This window comes from Anticarsia gemmatalis, chromosome 6 (assembly GCF_050436995.1).
Source record: "Anticarsia gemmatalis isolate Benzon Research Colony breed Stoneville strain chromosome 6, ilAntGemm2 primary, whole genome shotgun sequence".
NCBI lineage: Eukaryota > Metazoa > Arthropoda > Insecta > Lepidoptera > Erebidae > Anticarsia > Anticarsia gemmatalis.
In genome coordinates this window covers 4416963-4430550 of record NC_134750.1, presented here as the reverse complement: position 1 = coordinate 4430550, position 13588 = coordinate 4416963, and the positions used below count along the sequence as shown (strand labels likewise).

Here is a 13588-nt window from a genome sequence, read left to right as displayed (position 1 = left end):
CACGTGTCCCTTCCTATTGTATTAGTTATTCTGTGGGTTCAGCTACCTTCAATCTGCCGATAACTATTTTTGGCAAGTTAAGGAGTCATGGGGCATCACTATAGATAAATAAAAAAAACCCACTTAAGTTCTTTTGACAGCCATCAGCTGTGTATCTGTCAAAACCTGCTTATCATTTGTCATTAAAATGTGCGAAAATATTGTTGAAAATATTACGCGGGATTTATTTCATTTGACATGTTAAAACACAAATGAGCAAATATTAAGTTAAATATTTACAATAATAATCACATCACACACGTTTAGTCTAATATTGGGTTTAATTTTTATTAAAGAATAATTTGTAAATCATGGATACTATGGAGCTGGAAGATGGTTTTGATGACTTACTGGCTGAAATTAAAGAAGATGTAGACGAAGTAGCGTCTCCAAAAAAACCAAAACTTGAAGAGAAGCCAGGATTAGTCCAGCCTGGTGCGATATTAGTCTTACTTTTTATATAGAAAGCATATGAAATGAAAGTTTTGTGATGACGACTTTACATTATATTTACAGGCGCTTCTAAGGAAATTGTTACTAAGCCGGCTTCTTCCAAGACCCATTGCGTGTTAGTAAACCAGAAACAGGTATGAAACAACTGTAATGACATTATTATCAAATCATTACAGTTTATTTCTATTCTGTATCATCAAACTGATGCATGCAACCTCTTTTCATGTTGATTTTGTTTTTTATTTTTTTTTCAGAGAGGTAACCCAGTATTGAAGTTCATAACAAGTGTGCCTTGGGAGTATGATGATATAATACCAGACTATGAAGTGGGGAAGACTATTTGTTTGCTGTTCCTCTCTCTGCGCTATCATAACATGAACCCTGACTACATCAATATTAGATTAAAGGAACTTGGAAAGAAGTATGAACTGAGAGTACTGCTAGTGCAGGTATATTGGTAAATTCCACCTTAGCTGTGTTGTTACCTCAGCCTGTATATCTGCTATATTCTTACATGGGTTGTAGGTGTTTAAGAATTTATTTATTTATTTTAAACTTCTTATACAAAAGTGTTTAAAGGCGGACTTAATGCCAAAGGCAAAATTTATTTGATAGAATTTAATTTAAGGGAACCTTTACTTCTCTCCAGTAAATGATAATAATTATAGAACCACATTCTTACTGGACTATATTAATTTACAGTGCTATATAAAAAAGAAAGACAGATTGAGAACCTCATCCTTTTTTTCCAATTCATTAAAACATAACAATAAGTTTTCTATTACAGGTGGACCTGAAAGATCCTCACAGTACACTAAAGAATCTTACCAGGATATGTCTGCTAACAGACTTAACACTAATGCTGGCCTGGAATGCAGAGGAAGCAGCCAAAATCATAGAGAATTACAAAATATTTGAGAACAAACCACCAGACAAAATTATGGAGAAGATTGAAAATGATCCACATCAGAAGGTACCTAATTAAAAATCTTTAAATAATGGATTATTCTATAATTTAATTTATACTTCTTCATATTATACAACTTTATTGAAAAAAATATTGAAATGTTTTGGTAGATGTATGAGAATATAGCAAAAGTAGTAAATGAAAGACTTAACTGATAAAAGAAAAATATACTTTCAACTGATCACACAGTGTACTCTAATGCATAAAAAAAATATAATAGCATGTTATAAAATTTTATCATCAATTGTGTTCCAGAAGTCTTTTTAAAATGTTGAGTTTTTCTGAGTACATATTATATTTTTACTTTTAAACCATTTATTTTTGTTACACTTATGAGAAACATCACAAATACAGAACTTAATAACTAGTCAGTACCTTTATCATTAGTTTCTATAGTTAATTAGGACATTACTATGATATCTCTATTTATTGAAAATGTTTTAGGTAATAAATGCATTGACCACAATAAAACCAGTGAATAAAACTGATGCTATGACATTAATATCGAGATTTGGTACATTAGAGAACATAATCAAAGCTCCAGAAAGCAGGCTGGCCGATTGTCCAGGTTTTGGCGCCACTAAAGCTAAAAAGTTATACAAGGCACTGCATGAACCTTTCTTAAAACGTAATAATATTAATGTAAATAAAGATAAAAATGAATTCGAAGATGATTTGAGTATCGAGGACATTGAAAAACTAGTAAATGAAGCCGAAAAGTCCGAAGAGAATGAAGCACAAAAGTCACCTGAAAAAGAGAAGGAACAGCCAGTGGAAAACGCAGAAATTCAAACTGCGGCTAGCTGATATTTACTATGCTAGTTCATAGATGGCGCTAGTCTTAGGTTGCATGAAAAAGTTTTGAATTCATCTAAATAAAGTTTGGAACCAAGTTCCTTCAAAAGTGTATTAATATAGATCATGAATGAATTTACCTAACAAAATATTTTCGCGCCGTGTCCGAGTGTCATATTTGGTTTTATTAAAATGAAATACATAGAAAGCACCTAACACGCTATTAAATGTGTTAAACTTGAAATATAGTATTTAAAATCTAAGTTTTGTAACACATTCCGAAGCCTAAGTGATGAATAAACAGGTTTATACTTAACTCCCGTCATTTCTTTTTACGCCTTTTAAAAATGCCCATTACGGCAGACAGGGATTGTTTTTAAGAGTACTTTTTGGTATCGTATATCGAGGGACGCTTGGCCGTTGCGAGTTTGAACCGCGGCAGCGCGGCCGCGACCGTCGAGTTCAAAATAAAACAATCGACAGCGAACCGGCTCCGCTCGTGGTTGGACGTGACTCGCTGCTTGTGCCCGGTTACCGGCGAAATAAATAAACATTTGGCGGGAACGTGTTCTATATTCGAAATTTGAATTGTTCTGTTTATTTTTTAATTAAAAAACACTTTAAAAACGAACAATAATTTCGTTTATTAATTTAAATTTATTCTGTGTATTTATATGTAAAATATTTGACTGTTAAAGTTCGTGTTTTTAACTCTGTGTGATGGATTAAGTGGACCCAAGGATAACATAACAAATAGTGGAATAAAGGAACTGTTTTGGTGTTTATTTCAGCGGTTTTACTGGTGAGTTTCATTTCTCTGTATCATAAAACATTATAATATTACTTATTATGCGACGAGGATATACAATAGTTTTCTTATATTCAAGAAAAACCCAGAATTAGTGTCTAAAAACCTTGATGTGAATATTATGTGTATTTCTTGAATAAAAATATTATGTAATAAAAAGTAATTACTTAATTAATCTAAAAGTATTAATGAATATTCCAATTAGAATTTAATAAGTTCAACTTTAACAATATACAGATTATGTTTGGCACAATATAGTGTTGTCGTGGCGTCATAAAGTTTTTATTTTAGTTTTTGATTATAGTTATTCTAAAAAAATACTCTAAGTCTATGGTTATTTAAGCATTGTTACGGGTTTCAGTCCTTAATATTTAGTTTATTTTTACTGCTATTTAGGCAATTTTTTTTAAAATTATAATTAAACATAGTTTCGAGTAGGTAGGTAGGTGTAATGCATGTTACCATTCTAATAACGAAACATGACATATACGAATCTCAGAGAAAGGACAATAAAGAATAGCTCGAAACTGCTTAGGTACCTACCTATTCTTATTTCATTTTGAAAGTAAATTCAGTAATAGAGGTTTTATGAATAGCATCCGAGATAACAATAAGAATTGTTAAGGCTATGTGTAGAGTCTAGACTGTCGGCTTGACGTCATTTGGTATCTATACTTCTATACTAAAACTATAATCTATCTATCTATATCTATAATATTATAATATCTATATCTATATATCTATATCTATATATCTATATAATATTATAAAGCTGAAGAGTTTGTTTGTTTGTTTGTTTGTTTGAACGCGCTAATCTCGGGAACTACTGGTCCGATTTGAAAAATTATTTCAGTGTTAGATAGCCCATTTATCGAGGAAGGCTATAGGCTATATATCATCACGCTACGACCAATAGGAGCAGAGTAACAGTGAAAAATGTTACAAAAACGGGGAAAATTATGATTATCTTAAGAGACGCAAACGAAGTTGTGTGGGTCAGCTATATGAAATACATAGGTAGTTCGATACTTATGCGTTTATGATCTACCAATTTGGGTTTTATACAACACATATCTTTTTGTTTACAGGAAAAATAAACAGAAATATACTTATTTTAAGTAGGTACCTACCTATCTTTCCTTTAAAGTTTTATTTTTCATTTTTTGGCTAGCTTGTTGGGGAAAATGATAATGAAATTGGCTAACAAAGTGCAAATATTTACAGCAACAAATAGGTATATGTAAGTGCAAATATAGTTAAATAAATATATTATTAATATTATTATCTCTCTTTAGAGTTTAGTTAATTTATTGGGAGCACTAGTCTCTACTTATTTGTTTATTGTTTCGCAAAAGAGAAAGGATTTAGAACGCTACTTCAATGTGTTTCATATCAAAACGTAGCACAATATCACAGCTCTTACCAAAGTCTATCACAAAGTTTTTATTTTTACATTAACTCAATTTCAAACTTAAAAAAAATGCAATAAAGGAATAAAATATAGGCTAAAGTATCCATAATTATATTACAATACCCTCCACGGACGTTTGAGTGGATAACATCAGCAATTTAAATAGGCCTCGTATACGAAATGCTGACATTCAAATTTTATGTAAGTAAGCCTATTCAAACATTATTTGTTACAAAATATGCCTATATTTTTTGCTGATGTATCTGCAAACGTGCGACAAATACCCACGAATACGATTTGTTAACATATATTTAGATTAACGCATTGGCTTAAAGATACTTTTACAGAGTGCGTCAATCGTTCTGAAATATCTAAAATACTTACCCTCTTATTCATAAAAATATATGAAGTTATGAAAGGCTCATAAAGTGTTTTGTTTCTTTCACTCAGCGAAACATATGGAGAGGAAACATAATATATTATAGTAGCTTTTTAACTAAAATAGGTTTAGGATAGTGTGTTACGAATAAGAGGGTAAATCATTGACTGATGCCTAAAAAAAACAGCCAAACTCTACATTTTAAAAAGTGACCTCACTTTATAGTAAGCCAAATCAGTTCTAGTCTTGGGCCATATATCTTGTTCTATAATAGGGAAAAGCCACTATTCAATGGCACACATTTCGTCACATTCGTGCACTAGTTTTAACACTCAACATAGCAATAAACAAAAACGATTGTTTCCTAATAACCCTCGAATGATTTACGACCGCATACACGCCTAAATCATCATTTAAAAATAATACTTACTACTTCTCTAGCTAGCTTATAATTACGTTTACGGTGCAGCAATTTTGTAACTTATACAAAAAATAATGGCACTTCGAGTGCCGGTTTGAGACCCTACTTATTTAAAACTGCGACTTAAGAACAGGTGAACGAGGCACGTGCCTCCAGCCAGGTGGGGAAGCATTTTTTTGAACGTCTCTATATAATTAACTACGTCTATGCAGATAAATTAAACTGCTCGGTACCAGAGAGCCAACAACTACGAGTAATAAAGTTAAGACTTTGTCTCTTGGGAACGAAAACTTTCATTAAAGCTGCTCATAAAAATTGGTGTTAAATGCTTATTCTACTTCTAAGAACTGGTTTTCTCGATTAATATTTAAATTTTACTACCGTCTTGTGAGTCTATAAGAATCGAGTAGCGGTGTGTACACAATCCTACGAGCCAATGGACTAGGCCCCGTTAGCTAAATCAATATGTTGATATATCGTCTTCTAGTGGTTGACTCTGTCATCAAATCCTACTACTTGTTTATCAACAGTTATATTTCTCGACCTGCAATTATTCAGTGCTTCTAAGCATGGAATATCGCATGGTCGATTTAACCTAGTTGTGACCGGGCCATCTATGTCACGATATTTTATGTCGCAGTTTCACAGGTTTCCATTCGTAGCAGATAACTAAGTTATCGTTATTTCAAAGAATATTTTGACATTGTGAAATACTCAGGTATTTACGTGCAGGCCTGACTTGTACGAGACAGTGAACTGATTCTTGTGTCATATTTATGTAATTTTAAATGAAATACAAGCCTTGAGGCTGTATCGTGATCATCTAAAGAAACGTTCGTGTGACAAGTATGTCCCTGGCGGTGATCGTGATTGCTTTCATCGAGATATGGGCTACATCACGACCAGCTAATCTCAGTCAATCTACCATTCAATGTTGATCCAAACAATGCAGCGCGGGAACTATGGTTTCAATGGTTTATGAAACTGTGACAAGCATATGCGAATATGTACGTATAAGTACATATTCCCCTCTATATATTTCGGTTTAAAGGTCACACATTGTTTTGATAATAAGACGTAATGTACCCATTATAGTGTGAACAAGAATCTACGCAATATCTACCATATGACATCATTCTCTGTAGGTTTAGTTTTTAGAATGTAGTTGCCTCATAATATATATGTGTTCGAGTAACAAGCCCACGTTAATTAAACACTAATCGATTTTTGGCAATTTTTGGGCAACTTCCATTTCAAATTGAGATACAACCACTTTATAGTTGCCAAGTTTGGAGTACTTAAAGAAAAGTTGTTTATATGACTGACGTTCCCACGAAATTGAGCTTTTAGGCTTCCCGTATATTATGAAGACGCTGTTTCTTTGCATGTATCTGGATTATAGAAAATGCAATTCCAATATCGTAGCTAAACAGTCGTAATATAAAATAATAACTTGAGGACAGCTGTGCCGACCTGCCAACTTGTAATGCTGGACCGAACGTGGGCAGCTTTTGTTGGCGAGTGGCGCGTATTCAGGAATGACAGTCATTAATGGCTAATGCGACACGTTGTCACCTCACTATTAAAATGTTATAGGTATTTCACTTGTACAACGACTTCATCTTCACGCCACTTAGACACGCTACTTCGACATTATATTTTTCAATTCAATTTTAGATTACGATACATTTGTCTGAGCGTGGTCGTTGGTGGTCTCAACTTCAAGTATGTGGAGTGAACTTAGTGGTAATGAATAGTAACTTGAAGATACATGCATGTGCATAGATATAAGACATCAAGCGTTAATTATAGTTTTTATTGCAGTTCAGACCCAAGATATCGATATGAAATTGTTTTAATTAAATTTGGTAATAGGACTTCTTGAAAAATTACTGGGGCGAAAGATTGCTGTAGACTAGGCAGGTGTAATTGAGTATTATTGTCTTCAAGATTTTTTCTACATAATATTTATGCAAAATACGGTACTGACATAAGTAGAGTAGTCGTGGATTAGCAATTTTATGTGGATTTCTAGGAAAAGCAGTTTGGGTAGTTATTTTGGAGCTGATCGTGTCTTTCCTGTGTTGCGGGCCTGCTGTTTTTTATTAGTTATACGGAGCCGAATGTGTTTATCATATAGGAGGAATAGTGTCATAAAAATAATAATATTATGCGAGACGCGGTGTTGGCGGGCGCGGCGTTGTGACTCGTGCCATCTCGCGGGTCGGCGACTCGGCGCACGCGCAGCCTCCGCTTTTGCTCTTTTTGTGTAACGTATAATCAAGTTCGTGACGCTGGCATGTGTGCGCTCCTTTTATTAGTGTGCTGTACAACACGTGTGCTTTTCGATGTAAGAAATCTTTTGACTGACTGTTCCAACACCGACGTGTAAACTTCGAACAGATTTCGTTTGTTCTTATTGACCTATACAAGTTTATAGCTCCTGAGCGATGCGATATACAATGCACCTATAGTAGGTACAAGCAATAGAGCTTTTCCATTTCGTCAAAATGTAGTTTTTCAAGTAGTTTTGTTCAAATTCTCATGTATTTCTTTATTGGAGAACGAGAAGTCGCTTTAAAATGACCTAGAGTGCATAAACAATAGGTGAAGTTTTGAATAATAACGACTCTTGTAGAGTGAGATGGAAATAGAGCCCTTACGAGCATACTAATAAGCTTTTCTAACCGTATAGGTACGTATTATACGTTGATATGCCCCATCGCCATGTTGTTTTTCAAAATTTAGTTCCGTATTAGTTTTTCGCTGACCACAGGACTAGCGTCATTATTACTAGGTACATCGATTGTTTTTCTACCTTGTCTATTTCTGGTCCAGTTTGGTTTCTTCTACTTTCCTCACGACATATCCTTAGTTAACCCTCCAGATCTTTGGCTAAAATTGTAAAGAGCTAACTCTCGAGGTATTGAACATTTTAAAGCGTCTTTTGAGTGTATAATATAACACCGAAACACCTCTACTAGCTCTTTTATTTGGTCGCATATTAGAAACAGTTATACAGTAATAGTAGTCTTAGTTAATAAGTTAAAGTATAGCTAAAAAGTGGCCCAAGTTATTTTTTTATATCTTTTAGCCTGAGGCTTCATTCCAACCGCAAAAGCCAGATAATTATCTCAGAGAATGTAGGCAACTCTCGTTGCGTCTAGTTGAAAAGTTCACCTGGTACATACATGGGTTAAATTTGTCATAGATAGATGTGATAGTAACTGATTCGAATATGAAATAGAAAGCAAGATGTAAAGAATAAGGGTGAAATTAGAGGCTTTCTATGTTAGATAACCATAGGTGATTTTTTAAAGTGTTAACAATAAATATTGAAGACAGTTCAAAGCTCTTTGGACATTACACCGGTACTTTTATAGAAAGTTACTGTACGTATTGGTAGTTGGTAGTCCACATACGTAATAACATTTTTATGAGGATACAATGTTACGTGCCCCTTGTATCGAGTTTATAGGTGCTCGAGTCAAAGGCAAAGCTTTTAAGATTATCACTCAAAATTATTTATTACTAATGGAATACTTGAAACAAGCCCTTGCTTTCTTTAGTTTTTGTGTTATTTTTTATTTCCCAGGGTTAATATGCAACCACTTGAGCGTGTTGTATTTTTTCAGCAATGTGAGCGGCGTCGGCTTCGAATCACACGCTTAACTTAACCGCTTGAGATCTCTTATCTTGATTGAAGTTGAGAATATTTTCTCAGAATTAGCAATTCTTCTTGCCACTTTCAACTTTTGTACCAATAATGACATCATTATATAAATAATCTTGATTTTCATATTAGTATTAACATATCGTCGTTTAAGATGTATCACCAAGTTAGTAATTTTTTGGTAGTGAAGACATTTTGATGTTATTAGCTAGAGAATCGGAAAACGAAATTGAAATTTGTTACTCCTGAAAAGTTGCTAAAAATTATTTACGTGGTGATAAAACTTAAACGACGATATTTAGGTATGTACCAAGTGACGTTCTTTGGTCTCCGCCTTGGGAAAAATGTGTATTATTTACCGACTGCACGCATAGAAACAATAAATTACATAGTTCATTTAGAAAAGCGGTTTTATATCGTTATCTACTACCGGTATACCCGATGCGATGAGATGTTCTAGAACTAGGAATGGCGTGATTAAAATGTTTCTTGTCTGCTCTATCTTTTCATAACCGGTCATATAAATAACTAGCTGACCCGCGCAACTTCGCTTGCGTCACATAAGAGAGAATAGGTCAAAATTTTACCCGATTTTGTAACATTTTTCAATGACGCTCTGCTCCTATGGGTCATAGCGTGATGATATATAGCCTTAACCTTCCTCGATAAATGGGCTATCTAACACTGAAAGAATTTTTCAAATCGGACCAGTGGTTCCTGAGATTAGCGCGTTCAAATAAACAAACAAACAAACTCTTCAGCTTCATAATATTAAGTATAGATGTCTTTGTAAGTGTCGATATTTGATCTTAATTAACAAATAACGTGTAAACATATCCTATAGAAGTCCTAGGTCGATAAGACTACTTTGTGTCAGTTGTGACTTCGTTGTGACAATCATACTGACTAAAATACAATAATGATAGTAAACAAACGTTTAAAGTAACTGCCTATTATTTATCAATTTCACGTAATACCCAGTCTGGTAAAAGGTCCGTGACGTAGCAATAACCAACAATTGCTTGATTGCCGTCCAAACTAACATGCTATTAAGCTTTTAAAGAACGTTTAGTGACAAAGCGCATCATATGCGATTGAAGAGTTTCGTAATTGAGATCAGCACGATTCCAATTGGAAGGTATAATGATTGCCCTCAGGTTTAGGAAATTACAACCTTATTGACTACTTATCTGATCTTATCTTGGTCGTGGTTTCCGCAGGAATTACGGGCTTTAGCAATTTGAACTTGCTTCGTAACTACCTAAGAATAAACGAGTCTGTTTTGAATTAATTTTATGTATCCGATAGAGTTTAAAACATTTCCATATGTAAAATAACGTCCAGTATTTTTAACTAAATAGTTAACTTTTACACAATTTCGAAAAAGTCCTGACAAATAATAATTAATTTGTTAATAAAAGCTCGAAACTGTACTAACATTTTTTGCCGCTCCGTAGCATACTGCGCCAGAAAGTAATGGTGTAGTGGTTGTATGAAAAGAAGTGAAATGTCCTACAAAACAATATAAAAAGTGAATCTTACCGTGTCCAACGCAGGAATGCGGAGTGCGGTCGACAGACTGATCATTTTGGTGATTACTCTTATTACTCACGTATTACGATACACCTCTGATTTATCTCCTGTAGAAACTTATAAATATATTCTTTCGTATTTAGATCAACACAAAGCTAATGCTTTATGGAATTGCTGTAAAAATTGCCTTATGAACAGTTTTAGTGCCAGTAAAGTAGTGTTTGTTGGAGGTTCTCTTGCGTGCAAGTGTTAAGGAAAAACAAGTATGCTGTTGTTAAATATTGCACGAAAAGGAAGGTAAAAACTTTTCTAAAATGGTCCATTATCCATTTGCCGACAATTTTTTTATCATAAAAAAGGGTGATGAAGTAAAATATGAGAGCACTAAAATCGTTTTTAAACAAGTTACACAAACGATTGAAATGACTTTTCATTTTACCTACTCACTCTACGAGTAAATACCGTCGTTTAAGTTTTCGAGAAAAAATCGCTCGATTGACTGACGTTATAATTAGCAAGCACATTGTAGTCCAAAGCGAATGACTTTGACTTCTTTTTATAAACATCGTACAACGAAACGAGTTTGGTCATAACACTTGAGATTAATTATTTTTGGTGCACGGATTATACGTGCGCGGATGGTGCGTGTTATGAGATCTTTAACCCTCTAACTTTCATCATTTCACTGGTTACATTCAATTAAGTGATTACCAATCGTTGCTACATATTCCTTTGACTATCTGAAATTGAATCTTATCAAAACAGGTAGCCAGTAGAGATGGAAACCGCGAGTTATGGCTTCCTGGGTGAATGCTGTTACTAAGTTTATATTTTTGTTATATTTACTAACTTACAAGATTATAGAAGTGATACATTATCATGTTAAAATACAACTCTCTCTGTGCGTCTTCCATGCTATGAATCCTTTATGGTAGTAGGGTCAGCCAACCTAATGTTTCTCTTTCACTTCGCTTTAGAAGCTCTCTTTATGACAACTAAATTACCAAAAGTTTAACCCATGCATTGATTGTACTTGCTTCTTTCATAGTGCATCAGTAATTTATAGAGCTCACCTTATTAAACTCGATGCATCAAAGGTAAAGCTATTACTAATACGTACTGTTTATTACTATCAAACGTACGCCGGATTGTTTCACCCAACTACAAATATTTACATGTCTGGAATTCGTAATATCGATACCAGTAACTTGTAACCGAATCTGTAAATAAAAGCCGAGCGGGGAACGTTACGCAACAAGCGAATGATATCCAGGAATTAACCCCAATTTTTGTTAAATTATCGACGGATCGTAATAGATCGGAAGTGTGGCTGCAAGTAACTGACTGAAATAGCTCAGCTTGCTTGCTTAGTATTTAGAAACAACATGTAAACTCAACACGTTCGCTGGCATTTGCATTACAAAATATATGGACGCCTTTAACGGAACCAATACCATTAGGTTTATTGGAAACTAAATACTGATCGGTGATGTATTGCGGAAGTACGCCGGTGCTGAATATTCCGATGAGTTAATGCATGTGCCATTTTAAATTGTAAAAATATCGTGCTTGTATGAAGGCTTTTTTCATTTCACATAAGGTCAACTGTGCTTCATGTTAATAAATTTAGTATGCAAAAACGTTTATCCATGCATCTATTATTTTAATCGGCGCATTTGTTACGTTTATATGCAAGTAATTACGCACCTATCTAAATTTTTCATACATGGAAGTGAGTCAAATCACGAGATTGAGGAAGCTTGCTAGAGTTAGCTTTAAGATTTGATTTTAATAATTTTTCTTTTTATAAAGACAACTCCCGCACTAAGAATTGCTCTTGTGTCGCGGGGACTTTTACAAACATACAAACAACGGACACAAAGCACAACCAGACCCGAAGCAATTATTTGTGGATCGCACAAATAATTGCTCCGTGTGGGAATCGAACCCACGACCTCCCGTTGCAGTGGTATCGGCGTGGCGACCTAAACCACTACGCCACGGAGGCAGTCAAAATATATAATTTCTACAGATTGTTAATATTGATTTAATCCTTTCGTAAATGAACGAAACGATGCATAAATCATGTTGTTTGAAATAAACCGTTTTACTGCGTGGTGTTTCGCGGAAGGCCGCACATGTGCCGTGCGCTCCTGCGCATACGACGCTCGGCGGGGCGCCGGCGCACGACTTGCACCACTAATTTGAACAAGTTGGCGACAAAAACAAAATTCTTTATTTCCATTGTTTAAAAGGCGGCGCACAAAAACAAAAAAAAACGACCATAAAGTATGCGCTTGTGCGGCTTATAAATTCACAAAGTTAACGAATCTGGCCATTCAATTGTTTTGTGGTTGAATGTGTGAAATTGTAATGAATATTTATTGTTTCTAATAATACATTGCTTATATTTATTTACCAAAGACTACAAAATACGCCTCGGAGTGCATTAGCAAACATTTCAATCATGTTCAAAATCAACATTTAGACGTACTCTTGCCTAGATTTACCTATAGAAATAAATAGATCTTAGATGTTTGTACCGTTTATGGTTCTCTGTCATTATCAACTGCAGCTCAGCAGTCGGCTAATTGCCTTTTTACCTCCCTCGGCTTTATACCAAAGAGATTCAGCACGTATGTTTTTTTATTGTGAATAATTGCCAAGAGACCTTGTTGGGAAGTCAGAGCCAAAGAATCTAATGGTAGAGAACTTATATCTTTACTAGTAAAGAAATCACGACCTATTGAATTCTATCTTGCATAGTTAGTTTTTCGTGCTCATTGCATCCAAAATAAAGTAGATTTAACTATAGAGTCTACTCTACCTATGCATTTACTGAGGTCTATTATTTGGTATCTGTTGTGTATAATATCAATTTGAAACCGAATTAGCATTATGAATTGGCAGGAACAATCGAACGATAATTAGCATGGTTTGCAATTCGTTGCCTGCGCCCAACAAAGGTTGACGTTAAGACTGAACGAAATACCTCTTTGAACGTAGTCTCATTGTTGTTTGTGGTCACAGTTCCAACAATGCTCGTGACTAGTGAAAGGAATTAATGAATCATTGTGTAATTAAATATGAAAACTCGACTTATTAACCC

General features: G+C 34.4%; 2 protein-coding genes across 2 annotated transcripts in view; both read left to right on the top strand.

Moving 5' to 3' along the window:
- Positions 1 to 140: 140 nt before the first annotated feature.
- Ercc1 (DNA excision repair protein Ercc1) lies at positions 141 to 2597 on the top strand. Its single transcript, XM_076115360.1, has 5 exons — positions 141 to 474; positions 556 to 626; positions 747 to 941; positions 1280 to 1465; positions 1904 to 2597. The coding sequence occupies exons 1-5, from the start codon at positions 351 to 353 to the stop codon at positions 2264 to 2266; spliced, it is 939 nt and encodes a 312-aa protein (XP_075971475.1). The 5' UTR covers positions 141 to 350; the 3' UTR covers positions 2267 to 2597.
- Positions 2598 to 2738: 141 nt separating this feature from the next.
- ec (ubiquitin specific peptidase echinus) overlaps positions 2739 to 13588 on the top strand; it is an 86739-nt gene continuing 75889 nt past the window's right edge. Inside the window, exon 1 of the mRNA XM_076115353.1 lies at positions 2739 to 3056. The gene's annotated coding sequence lies outside the window, so the exon portion shown is untranslated. The remainder of the gene's footprint in view (positions 3057 to 13588) is intronic.

Bases quoted from the DNA above. Each gene is read 5' to 3' on its own strand.
- Ercc1 (XM_076115360.1), top strand. From the start codon at position 351: ATGGATACTATGGAGCTGGAAGATGGTTTTGATGACTTACTGGCTGAA. The intron at 475-555 runs GTGCGATATTAG...TTATATTTACAG, and splicing joins GCCAGGATTAGTCCAGCCTG to GCGCTTCTAAGGAAATTGTT. The intron at 942-1,279 runs GTATATTGGTAA...TTTCTATTACAG, and splicing joins TGAGAGTACTGCTAGTGCAG to GTGGACCTGAAAGATCCTCA.